At 36.7% G+C, this 17,172-nt stretch overlaps 3 protein-coding genes across 3 annotated transcripts; 1 reads left to right on the top strand and 2 right to left on the bottom strand.

Annotated features, from left to right (window-relative positions):
* Positions 1-1,858: 1,858 nt before the first annotated feature.
* On the bottom strand, positions 1,859-5,437 carry LOC128043076 (uncharacterized). The gene is made up of 5 exons (XM_052634896.1): positions 4,705-5,437; positions 4,029-4,566; positions 2,974-3,617; positions 2,263-2,856; positions 1,859-2,049 (listed from the first exon to the last, which is right to left on the bottom strand). The coding sequence occupies exons 1-5, from the start codon at positions 5,435-5,437 to the stop codon at positions 1,859-1,861; spliced, it is 2,700 nt and encodes an 899-aa protein (XP_052490856.1).
* Positions 5,438-7,537: 2,100 nt separating this feature from the next.
* LOC105761831 (uncharacterized) lies at positions 7,538-8,548 on the bottom strand. Its single transcript, XM_012579775.2, has one exon. The coding sequence runs from the start codon at positions 8,546-8,548 to the stop codon at positions 7,538-7,540; it is 1,011 nt and encodes a 336-aa protein (XP_012435229.2).
* Positions 8,549-10,966: 2,418 nt separating this feature from the next.
* Positions 10,967-12,978, top strand: LOC105793456 (uncharacterized). The gene is made up of 3 exons (XM_052634897.1): positions 10,967-10,980; positions 11,959-12,436; positions 12,699-12,978. The coding sequence occupies exons 1-3, from the start codon at positions 10,967-10,969 to the stop codon at positions 12,768-12,770; spliced, it is 564 nt and encodes a 187-aa protein (XP_052490857.1). The 3' UTR covers positions 12,771-12,978.
* The last annotated feature ends 4,194 nt before the right edge of the window (positions 12,979-17,172 follow it).

The following is a 17,172-nucleotide window of genomic DNA, read 5'->3' on the forward strand; positions in this document are numbered from 1 at the left end:
TAATCAAAATTTGAGTTGCTTCGATCACCTCATGTCTTCTCAAAATTTGAGCTGCCTTTTCAGGTTTTCAACTCAAATCCCCTTTGGTCTCAAGGCGCCCTTTACGGGTTTTCACCTTGGCCTCTCCTCTTTTTTTTTTTTTGAATGCCCTTCTGTGTTTTCACTTTGGTCCTCCTCCTTCAGGTGAAGTATTTCTTGACTGAATCCGAGTTCACAGGATTTGGCAAGCTTTTACCATCCATCTCGCTCAAGATCAAAGCTCCTCCTGAAAAGGCCTTTTTTACCACATAAGGACCTTCCCAATTTGGCATCCATTTTCCTCTAAAATCCTTTTGTAGAGGAAAATCTTTTCAAAACCAAGTTCCCTCATAAAATTCTCTGGACGAACTTTTTATTATAGGCTCGCGTCATTCGTTTCGATACATCTGACCATGACGAATAGCTTTTAACCTCTTTTCTTCTACCAAGTTTAGCTGGTCATATCGAGATTGAATCCATTCAGCCTCATCCAACTTTAGTTCAGCTAATACTCGGAGGGAAGGAATTTCAACTTCTATGGGTAAAACTGCTTCCATCCCATAGACTAAAGAAAACGGTGTTGCCCCAGTAGAGGTTCTAACAGAAGTGCGATATGCTAGGAGAGCAAAAGGTAATTTCTCGTGCTAGTCTTTGTAGGTTTCAGTCATTTTTCCTACAATTTTCTTGATGTTTTTGTTAGCTGCTTCCACGGCACCATTCATTTTTGGACGGTACGGTGACGAATTGTGGTGTCTGATCTTGAACTGACTACAAACATCCGCTATTAAGTTGTTGTTTAAGTTCATCGCATTATCGGATATGATCCTTTCAGGCATCCCGTATCGACATATGATCTCCTTTTTCAGAAACTTGCTAACTGCCGACTTCGTGATATTTGCATATGAAGCAGCCTCCACCCATTTAGTGAAGTAATCAATAACCACAAAGATAAAACGATGCCCATTAGAAGCTTTTGGAGATATTGGCCCGATAACGTCCATTCCCCACATGGAGAAAGGCCATGGAGAAACCATAACATGAAGGGGTGAAGGTGGTGCGTGCATTTTGTTACTGTAGATTTGACACTTATGGCACCTTTTGGCATAATTAATGCAATCCCCTTCCATGGTGGACCAATAGTACCCAAATCTCATAATTTGTCTGGCCATCGTGAAGCCGTTGGCATGCATTTCCACAGATACCTTCATGCACTTCTTCCAAAATTTCTTTTGCCTCGACAAATCCACACACCTCAACAATACTTGATCTTTTCCTTTTTATACAAAATTTCCCCATCTAGGACATAGTCAATGGCTAATCTCCTTAATGTCTTCTTATCATTTTCTGTCGCATGGTCAGGGTATTCACGACTCTTCACATATTGCAATATGTCATGGTACCAAGGGTGATCATCCTTTCCCTCTTCACTGTCAATGTTGCAACAATGAGCTGGAGCCTCGTAGATGCTGATCTGGATAGGCTTCATATCTTCTAATTTGTTCACTTTAAACATGGAGGCTAAAGTGGCCAAAGCATCGCCATCCGGTTTTCATCTCATGGGAGGTAACTAAAGGTGACACTATCAAATTCCTCAATCAATTTCATAACCAATTTTCGATAGCGGACCAACTTGGTCTCTTGTTTCCCATTCCCTTTGGTGATAAATTACTAATGCAGAGTCCCAGATACTTCTAGCACCTTAATTTTCCGCTCTATGGTGCCGGATGCCCATAATGCAAGCTTCATACTCACCATATTATTTGTGCAATCAAAGTCCAATTTGCTAGTGAAAGGATAATAGTCTCCTTTGGGAGACACGAGTCTCGCCCAATTCCGTTGCCTATAGCATTTGAAGCTCATCAAAACTCAACTTCCAAGGACCACCTTCTTGGAAATCTTTCTCTACAGTTGCGATATACATCAAATCTTCATTTGGGAAATCGAAGTTCAATGGCTCATAATCATCCAGAGCCCTACTTGCTAGAAATTCCGCTATTGCACTCCCTTTGACCGCCTTCTGGTTTACATAGACTATGTCAAATTCAGATAGAAGAATTTGTCATCGGGCCATTCTTCCATTCAGAGCGGTTGACTCCATTAAGTATTTCAGAGGGTCCAATTTGGAGATTAACCAGGTCGTATGGTACAACATGTACTGTCTCAGTCTCCGAGTTGTCCAGATTAGGGCACAACATAATTTCTCGATTGGCGAATATCTTGTTTCGCATTCAGTGAACTTCTTACTGAGATAGTAGATTGCTCTTTCCTTTCGTCCTGATTCATCATGTTGACCAAGCACGCATCCCATAGAATTTTCAAATACTGCCAAATACAGTATGAGTGGTTTGTCTGGGCAGGGTGGCATCAGCACTGGGGCGTTGGATAAGTAATGTTTGACTTTGTCAAAAGTTTTTTGACATTCCTCATCCCATACACTAGGATTATGTTTCTTGAGGAGGCGAAAAATGGGGTCGCATTTCTCAGTTAGCTGTGAGATGAACCGAGCAATATAGTTCAGCCTTTCTAGAAAACCTCGAACCTCCTTTTGAGTACGCGGCGGGGGTAATTCTTGTATTGCTCTTACTTTGTCAGGATCAATCTCAATTCCTTTCTCACTGACCACGAACCCAAGCAATTTTCCTGATCTGACCCCAAATGTGCATTTTGCTAGATTTAGCTTTAGCTGAAATTTTCTCAACCTCATAAATAATTTCTTAAGGACCTGCACATGTTCCTCTTCTGTTTTAGATTTTGCAATCATGTCATCAACATAGACCTCTAACTCATTATACATCATATCATGGAACAATGTTACCATGGCCCTCTGATACGTTGCCCCTGCGTTTTTCAACCCAAATGGCATCACCTTATAACAAAAGGTTCCCCATAGGGTTATGAATGTAGTTTTCTTCATATCCTCAGGATGCATCTTAATTTGGTTATATCTAGAGAAACCATCCATGAAAGAAAACAGCGAATGTCCTGCTGTGTTGTCCACCAAGGCATCAATGTGCGGCAAGGGAAAGTTATCTTTGGGGCTGGCCTTATTTAAATCTCTATAATCTACACACATTCGTACCTTCCCATCTTTTTTAGGGACAGGAACGATATTGGCTACCCACTCGGAGTATTTGACCACCTGCAGGAATCCAGCGTCGAATTGTTTTTGCACCTCCTCTTTTATTTTTAACACAACATCAGGCCTCATCCTTCGGAGCTTTTGCTGAACTGGTTTGTAATCTTCCTTTATAGGAAGTCGGTGAACTACGATGTCAGTACTTAACCCCGGCATATCTTGGTATGACCATGCGAAGACATCTTTGAACTCTCGAAGCAATTTAACGAGGTCTTGTTTCACTTCTTCAGCTATGCACGTGCCAATCTTTACCACCTTTCCCTCTTCCAGGATCACTGTCTCTATCGTCTCCTCGTGAGGAAGAACCTGTTTCTCTTCCTGCTCTACCATCCTCAACAAGTCCGGAGGTAGGTTGTAATCCGTGTTATCTTCAAAATCTTGAGATTCCTCTAAACACATATCTCGTTCAAAAGGATTTTCTAAGTCCATAGTAGAGTCACTCATATCATTGATATCTTGGGACCTGTTATAGGTATCAAAGAATGTACAGGGAATGTATGAATTTAAGGATTCTTATTTAGTATGACCATGAATAAAAGAATGATTCGGAATAAAAGCATTCAAGATGACTATTCGTATGAAAGAATGAAAAGAATTTTAAAAGAATATATACTCAAAATGCGAAGATATATTTCATTGAAATCACAATGTCCACATATAAGCCTATTTTAGTTCACAAAAGTTTTTATTTTCTCCAGGCTTAGAACAATTAATATGTTTTGAATATTACTCTGGAAAAGCTCTAAAAACTTCAGGCATTTCTTCTGCAGTCCAATTGTTTAAAACACTCCCAGGTTCAACGGGATAGATGCCTGATGTACTTCCCTCTTCAGATTCTTCTTCAAATATGGCATTGATGCTTAAGTTTCCTAACATTTCCTCTGCGGTCTTCTTTCTTGGAGTCCTCAGTCCAGAATACATGGTTCCTCCCGATATGAATGTCCTGGATATGTGGGGGAAAGCCATAGGTTCCCAATCAACTTCTTTTCCGTTCAAACGCGCTTTCCTCCTGTCTTGTCTTTTCTCTAACTCTTTCTTTCTCTGCTTGACATTTGGTTTAAATCCTAAACCAAAACGGTCTTGTTTGTCTTTCACCACTGGTGCCTCAATCTTTCCTTGAAGGCATCTTCCCAGTCCTCTTTCAGGCACAACTCTTTTCCCAACTGTCATTTGTAGTCCCATCCTTGTGGCTCTAGATATGCTGGGCATTGGGATTTTCTTTCCCTCAGTGACAAAAGTTGCATTTACGAACTCTAAGGATCGAAAAGAACATTCGACCGCATCATCATCTACTCCCAAATATGGTGCGTCACTGGTTACCGATGCAATGATGTCTTCCTCAGCGTCAATCGTAATTAACCGGCCTTCTGTCACTAATTTCAACTTCTGGTGCAATGATGAAGGCACCGCCCCTGCTGAATGAATTCATGGTCTCCCCAGTAAGCAATTATACGAAGGCTTGATATCCATCACTAAGAAATCCACTTCGTACGTATTTGGGCCAATCAAGAGAGGTACTTCTATTCTTCCCATCACCTTTCTTTCGGTACCATCAAATGCTCTCACTATGTTCTGGCATGATTTCATGTGAGAGCTGTCCACCGGTAACCTATTTAAGGTGGATAGGGGTAAAACATTCAAGGTTGATCCATTATCAATTAGCACTCTTGACAACATATGTTTCCCGCAGTAAGTAGAAACATGCAAGGCTTTAGTGGTTCCTCTTCCCCCGGGTGGTATTTCATCATCATTAAAGAAGATGAAATTGTCGGCACTGATATTATTAACCAAACGGTCCAACTTATTCACTGAGATATCATCAGCGACGTAAGTTTCATTTAGCACCTTAATCAGCGCATTACGATGTATCTCTGAACTTAGAATCAATTCAAGCATCGAGATACGAGTCGGTTGCTTATGTAATTGCTCTACCACGCTGTACTCGCTATGTTTTAAAAATTTTAGAAATTCATTAGCCTCATTTTCAGTTACCGGCTGATTGATGCGCGGCTCAATTTTGTCTGTCTTTACTTTTCCCAATTCAACCGCTAAGGCTTTTCCTTTTCCAGACTCCACTCTTGCGTTTACCAGATCATAGCGTTTTCCACTTCGTGTATAGAAATCTTCATCCTCTCCTGAAGCATTTACCAAGCTCTCCTCTCCTGGGATTGTTACATTGCAGTTGTAATTCCAAGGAACCTTTTTGCTATCCTTGTAGGGAAAGGATACAGGTTTTTGGATTACGACCTTTGGTGCTATTTGTATTCCAGATTCTCTGCTCATTGGTTTTGCAATAATCACCACCGGGTAATTAGCCTTTTGGGCTTCCCCGTGGATCCTTCTTCTGCAGCATAAACCTCTCCTCCTTCTAGTCCCTTAATCTCTTCATAAAACTCAAACTCTTTGCTATCCATTAAGTTTTGCGTCATGGTTCTGAACTCGGTGCAATCTTGGATGTCATGGCTTTCTTCTGCATGGAACTCGCAAAATTTCCTTGTTCCTTCAGGCCTTTCTATTGAAACTTGCTTGATGAGACCTCTTTTCATCATTTGTTTCCAAACCCATTCAAGGGGGGTCTTTATCTCTGCTATGTTGGCTTTGACTCTCCTTCCTCCATATTCAATTATCGCATTCACCCCTTTATTATCATGGTTGGGCAACGGATTCTCTTCTACATTCGGTCCTGATGAGTCACCTATCTTTACGATCCCCAAATTGATAAGTCTTTCAACTAACTTCTTGAATGCAGTGCAGTTTTCAATTGAGTGCCCCTTGGTCCCCGCGTGATACTCGCATTGACCGTTTGCGTCATACCACTTAGGGTACGGAGGTTGCATAGGTTTGAGGTAAAATAGAGATATCACACGTGCATCGAATAAGTTCTGGTACAATTCTCTATACGTCACTGGGATGGGTGTGAATTGAAGTTTCTCTACCTTTGGCCTTGGATTGGATTCCTGTGTCGAAAAAATTTGCTGATTAGCGGTTACTGCTCTGGCTTGCCCTACCGTGATTGATTTAGAATGGTCCCTGTTAAACGTGCTTGTATTGTTTATCTCATGTTCTTTTTTCCTTGGAGCCGACCTTTTAGTACTTTCTCCTGCTTCTATCTTGCCACATCTTATGGCGTTCTCTATCATTTCTCCAGACATCACTATGTCTGAAAAGCTTTTAGTGGCACTGCCCAACATGTGATTGAGAAATGGAGCTTTCAAGGTATTGATAAAAAGCATGGTTATCTCCTTCTCTAAAAGTGGTGGTTGAACTTGTCTTTGCTACCTCCTCCATCTCCGAGCATACTGGCGAAAGTTCTCATTAGTTTTCTTTTCCATGTTTTGCAATACAATTCGATCGGGTGCTATATCCATCACATGTCTATACTGCTTTATAAAGGCCTGCGCCAAATCTTTCCAGGAGTGGATTTCGGTTCGACTCAATTGATTGTACCATCTAGCTGCTAACCCGATCAAACTGTCCTGAAAACAGTGAACCAACAATTGCTCATTGTTGATGTACCCGGTCATCCTTCGGCAAAACATAGTGATATGAGCCTGGGGACAACTTATCCCGTCATATTTTTCAAACTCCAGTATCTTAAATTTGGGAGGGAGGACCAAATTTGGTACCAAGCTTAGATCTTTAGCATCCATCCCATGATAATTCTCGATACTTTCCATGGCTTTGAATTTCTCTTCGAGCCATTTACATCTTTCCTCCAATCGGCTCTGTAGTTCTTCCTTTGTTTTCTCTTTTCCCATCATTTCGTCAAAATCGGGTACTATGGGATTAGTAGGGGCTTCTCCGAGATGAGAACCTATTCCAGTTTGGAAATTTACTGGTATTGAGGCACCAGTTTGAAATTGCTGAGGCCTGATAGTAACAGATGATCTGCGTGGTTGCACCTCAGCTTGGGTTTGCGCATGAGGATGAGTGAAACCTGGGGGATAGAGAAGGCTATCATTATTTTCTTCTTCTGTATTAACCACAGGGTCTTTTCCTTTGTCGCTTCCCCTTTTGAACAATTGCGTTAATTCAGCTATCATGCTTTTTTGAGACTCTATCATTTCGTTCTTCATATCTTGTTGAATCTTCTCTAACCGCTCTTGCATTTGTTCTTGCATCTCCCTTTGGAGCTGTTCGAGTCTTTCGAGTCTTTGATCCATGGCTTTTGTTTTGCGACGGGTACCGTAGTGATAAACGATTGGCGAATTTTTGTTAGTTTCCAGGGTAGTTCTGTCATAATTTTAAATTAATTAGGCTCCCTTTTTAAAACTTAATGCATATGATGATATGTAGATGCATGAATGCAAAAAGAGGCACTGATTCTAATTCAACTTCATTAGAAAGCTTTACTAGAGAAGAAATTTCTTTACATAAAATAGATTACATATACGACTTTGCCCTTATACCCAAAGCCTTAACCTTTTTAAGGAGCCAAGCTAATTTTCGGGCCCGGTCCGATTCCAACTCAAACTTTAAACTTAATAGATCAGCTTGAACCGCTAAGGTTTGCAGGTGATCAGCTACCTCGCGTACTTGAACCACTGCCTCACCCATAACATAATCTCTGTCTCTAATCTGATCTTGAGACAACTGGAATTGCCCCTGCCACTGCTCACTACTTCTTTCCAGAAGCTCTATTCGGAATTCGTTGCTTTGCAATGCGTCCTCGAGCTCTCTTATTTGTCCCTTTAATTCTTCAATTTTTTCCAAGCTTGCCTTTAATTCAATCACAGAATTACGAATACGGTATTGGTAAAGTAGCCTTTCCAGTTCAATTATTCGGGCATTCAACTTCGTCTTCTCATTTTGGCAGACTAGCAGACTCTCTCCCAAAGTAACTTCTCGAGTTTGAGCATCCTGAAATTTCTTTTCCCACTGATTAGCTTTCGTTCTTTCCTCCTGAATTTCCTGTCGCCATTGTTCTGGCGTTTTACCCAAGCCAGCAGTTCTTATCGACCTGCGCAACTTCTTATAATCAGTCTTCAGGCTGTCTAAATCTTCTTCTGCTTTGTTCTTCCCTTTCCTTAATTTATCGGCCTCTAATCTTTGAATGTCCAAATCCAGTCCTAACTGCATTTTCTCTTCCTCTAACTTCTCTACTTTCCTCCCTATCTCCAAACTCCTCTTTTCAAATTCTTGCTTGATAATCTCTATCTCAGAGGGCAGTACTTGTAGGTGTTCCTCTAAAGATCGAGCAGTTTCTGGATTAGACGCCGGGATATTATCGTTGACCCTTTGATCACGCCACTGGCTATACTCGGGGGTCATCGTCGGACCCACGGCTAAAATTCTCATTCGGCGAGTTTGGTTCCAGGCATTAGACACTTCTCGAACCTTTTTCTTGTAATTGTCCTCCCTATAAGAAAAATCAGAATAGGCCAACCCCAGCATTGCTGGTACGAATTGTCGTGATCTATCTTTTGCGGATACGGTAGGGAGCATATCCGATAGCTCCCCATATCCCGAGCAGAGGAACCCAGTCGAAATCTCCACACCGGTACAATATCTCATCAGGAATTAACCAAGGAGCCCTCCATTCAATATCTTCATCCTGGAGATTCTGGAGTATCTCCCTCCATCTTTCTTCTGAAATATCATCCCGTCTTGGTGTGGCCACCAATTCCTCTAGAGGGGAGTAACCGTTAGAGAACACTCGATAAGAGACCTTTTCCATTTTCCAAAAATGACTATGAAACCATGCCAACAAAAGTTGTGCGCATCCAATAAACCTTCCCTCACCTGTTTTCCGACATGCACTCAGGGATCTGAAAGTTTCAGCCAGTATTGCTGGAACCGGTGTATCCCCTTTACTAAGCCGATCAAACAAATCGACATCTGACCTCGTCGATGTGCCCTAAAGCCTTGGGAAGACCACTAGCAGTAGATACCTAAAGCGAAGACATCGACCCTTTTCTTTACGTCAGGATGTACAAGCACCAAATCTCGTAAGCTTTTCCAAGGGACACATTTACTGTCGCCCTTCTGTTGGATTCGGGCAGCGACCCACTGCTCGCTCATCCCGGTAATGTTCATTAATTTCCTTAACAATGGAGGGACACAAGCAGCTCTAGAATAAACCCTGTCGACTTGAAACTTTGGGCACCGAAGCAAGGTCGTATACTCCTCCATAGTAGGCGTCAAATCGACTTTCCCAAAAGTGAAACAACTGTAGGCAGGATTCCAAAATTGAGCAAGGGCTCGGAATAAATACTTGTCCACTTTGACACTGAGCAGATAAGGTAGGTCACCGTAGTTATAATAGAACAGCTGCTTGGTCTTGACATCCCACTGATCCCAGACTTCTTTCATTTTTCGAAGGTCATTCTGGATTACACTGATACGGGTGAAATCCCATAATTCTGACACGTGCCCCTCGGTAAGACTATCGCCTTTCTCCCGTTGTGTCGTTTCAGCCCAAACTCGCACAGCCGCATTATCTTCTACTTTATCAACAAATCCCTTTTCCATGATAAGCTTTCGTTTTAGACACTGAACATGAATCGACACCTCTTTTAGAATGACAATGCTATACAATCGCAAATAAAGCAAAGATAATATTACGCAGAACAAGATTTAACGTAAATGACGATAAATATAACATCCATTTAGGTAAGCACTAAGGTTTGGCGTAGCTCTACCTAGGTCGGTTCTTATGGGTCATTACATGTGGTTTGGTTCTAAGCAGGGTACCTGAACCAGCAGATTCCTCAATCCTCACCCATTATAGGCTCATACGGACCGAGTTCAGTTCAGGGGAATACATTTCCCTATGGCCATGCGGAGATGAAAATCTCACGAAGACATAGGTACGGATGTATCCCGGAAGCGATTCACTATCCCATGCGGAGGTGAAAACCTCACGAAGGCGTAGCTTCTCACTCCCACTTAAGAGGTGTGACCAAGGGTCATGCAATGCAATGTGCAGAGGTATATAAAAAACTTAAAATACAAAACATGATAAAAACTATAACTCAAAATAAAATGCAATGAGAGGATCGAATATTTAACTCAAATTTTCAACTTTCGACAAAAAGACAAGAGATAATCAACTCGTGGCTTGACTCTCTTATTTACGTCCCCAGCGGAGTCGCCAAGCTGTTGACACCATTTTTTTTGATGAAAAACGGGGTCGACTTGGATAAAAACGAAAATGGGAGTCGCCACCAATCTTTTTTGATGAGGTGTGATCGGGTCACCTCGAAAAGTGGTTGTTTTAATAAACGATTTAATTTTTATTAAAACAACGATTTTGGTCTCTGAAATTGAAAAAGCGGGTTCGGAGTCGATTACATACGAGGAAGGATTGGCACCCTCGATACGCCCAAAATTGGTACCTAGTTGATTACTTAATGTCTTAGAGTTGAAAAACTGAAAACTTTAAAGAAATTTTAAAATACGATCCTTATATTAAAATGTTGAAAATTTTGGGAAAAGGGGCACGTTCCACGTTAATCGAGAACGAAAGCATCATATCCAGTAAGTTAGGACACAATGTCTCGAATTCCCGATGTGCGAATGAATGTCAAAATTTACTTATTTAAAAGATGTTTGATTATCCCGGGTTTAGAAAAGGGAACATGCCCAGTAAGTTAGGACACGATCTTTTCTTAATTCCCGAGATTGTTTAAAACTTGAGTTTGAAAAGATTCGTGTATTTAGATTTATTATGAAAATCGAAACCCAGAAGTTAGGTACGACCTTCTCGAATCTAAATACAAGATTTTGCTTATTCAAAATTATAATTTATGCATCGAATAAAATTAATCTAATCTGAAATAAAACACAATGTCAATATCGAACAAAACGAAAATGAATACGATGATGTAACATAAATAATATGAGTAATAGCAATGAAAATAAATTAGATAAAAGGATAAACCAATAACATACAAAATAACAACGCATATAAGGAAATAAAATTAAAATATTCGTTCAAAATAATAATGAGAATATAAATAAGGAAATAAATAAAGAAATGAATAAGGCTATAAAATATAAAAGGTATAAATATCTATTTATAAAATAAAAATACATACATAGATGTGTATAATAATATGAAAATACATATGTAGGCATAAGTAAAATATATATGTAAAAAAAAGAAATATAATATATATATATATATAAATATACACGTTTATATAATATATATATATATATATATAAAATATACATGTTTTAATATATATAAATATATATATATATATATATATATATATGAATAGGTATATAAATATTCGTGAAAGAAAAGTATAAGAGAAATAACAGTAATATTAATACTAACAATAATAGTAATAATAATAACCATAATAATAATAATAGTAAACTAATAATAATAATAATAATATAATAATAGTAATAATAATAATAATAATAATAATAAGAAAAGTTTGAAAGTATAAAAAAAAACTTGAAATAAATAATAAATGATCAAAATGATATATACATATAAAATAAACAAATGAAATAAATATGTTAACTCATGAAATAATAAGATAATGAATACATAAATGGAAAGAAAATAAAACTAACAATAACAAGCAATAATACTAATAATAATATATTAAAATGATCAATTTGACGATAAATAACTAAAATATCCAGCAGAGGATTAAATTGAAACTAAGCGAAACCTTAAGGCTGAAATCGAAATTGGAAACAAAGAAAATGATCAAATTGTGACGCGCGCAAAGGGTGGGGGACCAGAACAGCAAATACCCCTCATTCCAAAACGCATCACTTTGAGCGGGACTAAAATGGAACAAAAGTAAAGTTATACGGCTAAATTAAAAAACAAAAAGGGACCAGATTGCATTAAGGCGCAAAAGAGGAAGGATCTCGCGCATAAATATCCCCTCACCGCAGAAACACGCGGATCCTAGGCGGTCTGGGTCGGGTCGGTTTGGGTCAGCTCCTAAACGGCGTCGTTTTGCACCTGGAGAGCCCACCCCAAAACGCTGCCGTTTTGCCAACAGTATAAAAGCCCAAAAATATTATTTTTTTTCATTTCAGCAGTTTTGTTTCAAAAAAGGAGTTAAAAACTTTGTTTTCTCTCTAGCTTCACTGGGCATTGCCCAGATTCCGGCGTGGGGATCGCCGTCGGCCGTCGCGGGCGGTGGCCGGGGTACCCAAAAGTCGGGTTTTAGAACCCCGATCTCGACCCTTCTAAAAATATACCCTTTTAGTCCCGAAAAGTCGGAAAAGGAGGGGTTTTTCGTACTCCCTTTTAGTCCGATTCCAACGCCGAAGGTGGTCTCCGGCGACGGGCTTTCGAGACCGGTGAGTATCCCCTTTCTTTTCTTTTTCGTTTTGTTATAAAGAAGAAATCAAACAAACAAAAAATAAAATAAAATAAAATAGAATAAAATAAAATAGCAACGTAAGAACAGAGAAAGAAAATGGAGTCAACCTTTTTTGTTTTTTTTATTTCAGTTGTTGTTGTTGTTTATACAAAGATCGTATTTTTTGCTTTTATATCTCATCTATTTCTATTTTTCTATTATTTGTTGCTGCTTTTTGCGTGTCTGCTCTGTTTTTGCAGGTGTTGATGAAGCTAGGCACGGTGGGTGGCGATGGGACAAGGCAAACGGCAGAGGGATGGGTGCGGCGCTAGGCTTGGCTAGGGTTTCATTTTTCTGAAACCCTAGTTGGGGTTTTTTTTGGGAAATTGGGCTCCGAATTTGGGCCTCGGGTTTGGGTTGTAATTGGGCTTGTGGGTTGGTGTTATTTTGCTGGTAGGGCCTGGGCAAATTTGGGCTTCTACAGATAACAATATATAAAAGATATTAATATAATTAATCAATTTTTTATTAAAACAACAATTACTCCATAGAATGTGTCATATGGGATATATACAATGAAACCAACTTTGACACTGCAAAGAGTGACCAACTCATTGGTTTTCTTCAACAAGCCTAACTTCCTTTTTTGAAACCAGCTCTTGTAGCACTTTCATTGGCAATCCAAGCAAGCTTAACTTTCTTTCTTTGCAGTGTCATGCAAGTTTTGACTAAGCTAATTCCCACCTGTTTCAAAGGGTGTAGCCCCAAATCTATGACTCCCTAAAGGGCTAAAAATGTTGCATCTAATACTCTCAAAGACAACCCCATTTCAATTTCACCTCTAAAAGATTTAAAATTTAGAGAAAGCAGCCCCATATTAGATGTAGAACCTTTGAAAATCGCTTATCGGGGAACCTTATGTCAACTGTAACCTTTGAGCTGCCATTAAATGAATGTCTTGAAAGCTAATGAACTGAACCTAGGTAGTGTTGCACCTCACATGGTTTCCCTTGATATGAGATTTTCAAAGGTTTTACATCTAATATAGGACTTCCATCTTTGAATTTTAGGTCCTTTGGTAGTGCAAATAAGATAGAAAATGTCTTGTGGGAGTATTCGATGCACCAGTTTTAGACCTTTAGAGGATTATATGAGCCTGTGTTGCACGCTTTCGAACACGTGGGTAGCAACGTAGCCAAAAATTGTATGACACCACAAACAAAGAAGGTGAAGCTTGCATGCATTGCAAATGATAGTGGTAGAGGAGCTAGTCTCAGGTTAAGACTATTGAAGAAATTTAGTGAGCTTACCAATCTTTGTAGCATCAAATTCGATTTTATCATTTATAGCAGGATGGCAATGAGTCGGTGGTGCGGTCATCACACGCAATGGTGCAACGATCGACTATAATAATTGTATGACACCATGAATGAAGAAGGTGAAACTAGCATGAATTAGCAATGAAAGTGTTAGAAGAACCGAACTCAAGAAAAAGGGGTTAGGGTTATCGAAGAAACTTAGTGAGTTGAGCATTTAGTGCAGTGTCAAAGATGGTGTTACCGTATATAGCCTGGACGATAATGAGCCAATGGTGTGGCCATCGCATTACAAGGTACAATGACTACAAGAATTTGCACTGGCTATTCATGCATGCTTAGCTCTCTTTGATTGTCATGGTTTCCGGTTGGCAACCCATCCTTCTCGCCTTTATACTCTCTATATTTGATAGGGGTTGAAGAAGAGAGTTCAGATTGCTTTAGTGAATTAGCCAATGAGTCGTTTATATTCTGAGGGAGATAAAGACAAGGCATTGAATGGTTGAGCTGGAAAACAAAGTATTTCATGGCTGGCTTGGGCTTGAAGATTTATAAAATTAATTTAAGTAATTATAACATTTCTTTAGGAAATAGTTTGTCTCTAATAATTGGAATTTTGTTGATGGTATGTTTTATTTCAAATAGTATGAGTTTTAGAATTTAAGTAATCAACGAAATATAAAATAAATAGCTATGATTTATATAAATGAAATATAAAATTTGATGGTTGAATTGTTAAATTATTTAATTGTACAAATAGATACGAAAGGGTGTAAATCTCTTCTCTATAGTTCAACAAAATATATTCAACCTATAAATTATTGTATTCATTAATGTTTGTGAAGTTACTACGTGAGTCAAATTGAGATCTCTCGAATATAATTAAATTGTTGAAATGAATTATCTTAACTACAAAAGAAAAAGAGAAGTCAATTTTAAGTTTTTCTTTTTTGAAGTTAAGTGCAAGTACAAATGTCGAATGAGATTTACTTCAATTCTCATCGTTGCTATCGTAATAATTAGGGGAACTTGAGTTTAAGCACGTTTAATTACATCTTTTCTTCCGATTTAAGGGTGTAAGAGTATAAAAAAAATTCCAAATTATATGTCAACGAACTAAAACAATTCAGACTAACAACTGAGTAACTAGACTAAAACTCACATATAGCAATAACACATGGCACAACTAGAAGACCCATACAATTAATTACTCATGGTACATCCCGAAACTATGTACTCAAGACTTAGGACTTCCACCTTAAACAAGTAAATTATTATAGATGGCAATTTAGATTGCAAATTCAGATATATGATCCAAATTTTGCAAATTAAAATAATATTCGAATGTTAAAATTACTATCTATTACGGATTTGGATAGACCCTCTCGGATATCCATTATCAAAGCTAGCCTTCAACTCTATTTAATTTTTCACAAACTAATAAATATCAATAAAATATTTTTAAAATTAAAATATTTAATTAATAATAAAATAATAAATTTAAATATGTTTTCAAATATCAGAAAATATATATCTTATTTAACATTTTATTCTCATCTCATGTAGCTTTTCTTAAATCTTTTTTTTTTTTTGTATCCATAAACCTAACTGAACAATGAGATGGAATCATCAAGATTTCTAGATTTGTGATTATCCCTTTTATTATTTGATCAACTCAATTAGTTAAATTATTTTAAGCAAAAATTAACTAATATTTTTATAATTAAAATAAATATTATAATATGAATTTATTTTGTAATGTGACATAATTATCTTTAGTATATATTATATTATAAAATAGTATACATACACTTTTAAGAACATATAATATATCAATATTGTTATATAATTAAATTGTAAATGTATAATAATTATTATAACATTATGATATTATAATATGCATTCTTCTATTAATGATATGCAACTTGAACCTTAAAAATGTAACTAATTTTATAATATACTATAATATATTAACATTATATAATTAAGGTAGATTAGTTAAATACATTATAATAACAGAATTGTATATAAGCAGAGGCGATTCTAGGGGGGCTGGGATGGGCCCCGGCCCCCCCTAAAATGAAAAATTATTATTTAGGCCCTTTAAATTTTTTTCAAATTTTAAATTAGTAAAGGTAAAATTGTACTTTGGCCCCTCCTAAAATTATAAAAAATTGATTTAATCCTTTAAAAATTATAAAGATATAGACTATAAAAAATTAAAATTTCATTTGGCCCCCCAAAAATTGTTCTGGCTTCGCCCCTGTGTATAAGGTTACATATCAAATTCCACTTGTCATGTTTGGCTAGAATTAACATCGCCATATGTCAAATTCTATCGAATTGGCCAAAGAGCTTTCTCGAGGATCCCCTTCACCAATAAAGAAGTCAAGCAAAAAGAAATAAACAAGAGTGCTTTATCTGAAATTAGGATTGACCAGTAAAAAAAAATTATTTTCGGTGGGAGTGACTATATACAATTAGTTACATGTTTAAGATTTAGGTCGCACATCATTAATAGAAGAATGCACATTACAATCTCATAATGTTATAATATTTATTTTACATTTATAATTTAATTATATAACAAATGATATATTATATGTTCTTAAAAGAGCATGTATACTATTTTTATAATATAATATGTACTAAATATAATTATTTCACGTCACAAAATAAATTAATATCATAAATTTTATTTTAATTATATAAATATTAATTAATTTTTTAAAATTAACTAATTGAATTTATCAAATAATAAAATAGATAATAAAAATCTAGAAATCCTAATGTCTCAATAGGTTTACGAATATAAAAATTAAGTTTTAAAAGAAGTTACATCAGATTTAAGAGAATAAAATGTTAAATAAGATATATTTTTATAACTTTTAAAATATATTTAAATTTATTATTAATTATTTTATTTAATTTTAGAAAATATATTTTTGGTATTTATATGTTATTTATTAGATTGTATAATTTTTTATCAAAGTTGAAGACTAGTAATAAAGGTTAAAGCATAATTTTAGTTCTTAAAGGTTATGTGTTCAAATTTTGTTGAAACTACAAATCTAAATATTTTATAACCAATAATGTGAGTCAGATATCCAACAAATAATATTTTAACTCTGAATTTGGATAGTAATATTCGGATAATTTATGGATTGATTTAGATAATTCAAAACTACGATATCGACTCATTGTCATTCCTATAAATTATTCGATCAAGTTTATCATATTTTCTTATTTTGTTTTTAAAAAATTCAAATATGTATGGTATTTATGTTCTTCAACTTAGAATTTAGTCACATATTTGTCAACAAAATTTCAATATGTTCGGCTTAATTTTTTAAATTTAACTCGATTAAATTTATTCAATAGACTCGATTCAAATTTTATTTCACTCAACTTGATTCGA

This window comes from Gossypium raimondii, chromosome 8 (assembly GCF_025698545.1).
Source record: "Gossypium raimondii isolate GPD5lz chromosome 8, ASM2569854v1, whole genome shotgun sequence".
Classification (NCBI taxonomy): Eukaryota; Viridiplantae; Streptophyta; class Magnoliopsida; order Malvales; family Malvaceae; genus Gossypium; species Gossypium raimondii.

What these genes read in the sequence shown, in the direction of transcription:
- LOC105761831 (XM_012579775.2), bottom strand. Translation starts at nt 8,548, where the DNA reads ATGCTGGGGTTGGCCTATTCTGATTTTTCTTATAGGGAGGACAATTAC.
- LOC105793456 (XM_052634897.1), top strand. An exon ending in GCGACGGGCTTTCGAGACCG is followed by an intron (nt 12,437 to 12,698) that starts GTGAGTATCCCC and finishes CTGTTTTTGCAG; the next exon opens with GTGTTGATGAAGCTAGGCAC.
- LOC128043076 (XM_052634896.1), bottom strand. Translation starts at nt 5,437, where the DNA reads ATGAGCAGAGAATCTGGAATACAAATAGCACCAAAGGTCGTAATCCAA. An exon ending in CATAGTGAGAGCATTTGATG is followed by an intron (nt 4,567 to 4,704) that starts GTACCGAAAGAA and finishes TTCATTCAGCAG; the next exon opens with GGGCGGTGCCTTCATCATTG. An exon ending in AAGAAGACCGCAGAGGAAAT is followed by an intron (nt 3,618 to 4,028) that starts GTTAGGAAACTT and finishes TACCTATAACAG; the next exon opens with GTCCCAAGATATCAATGATA.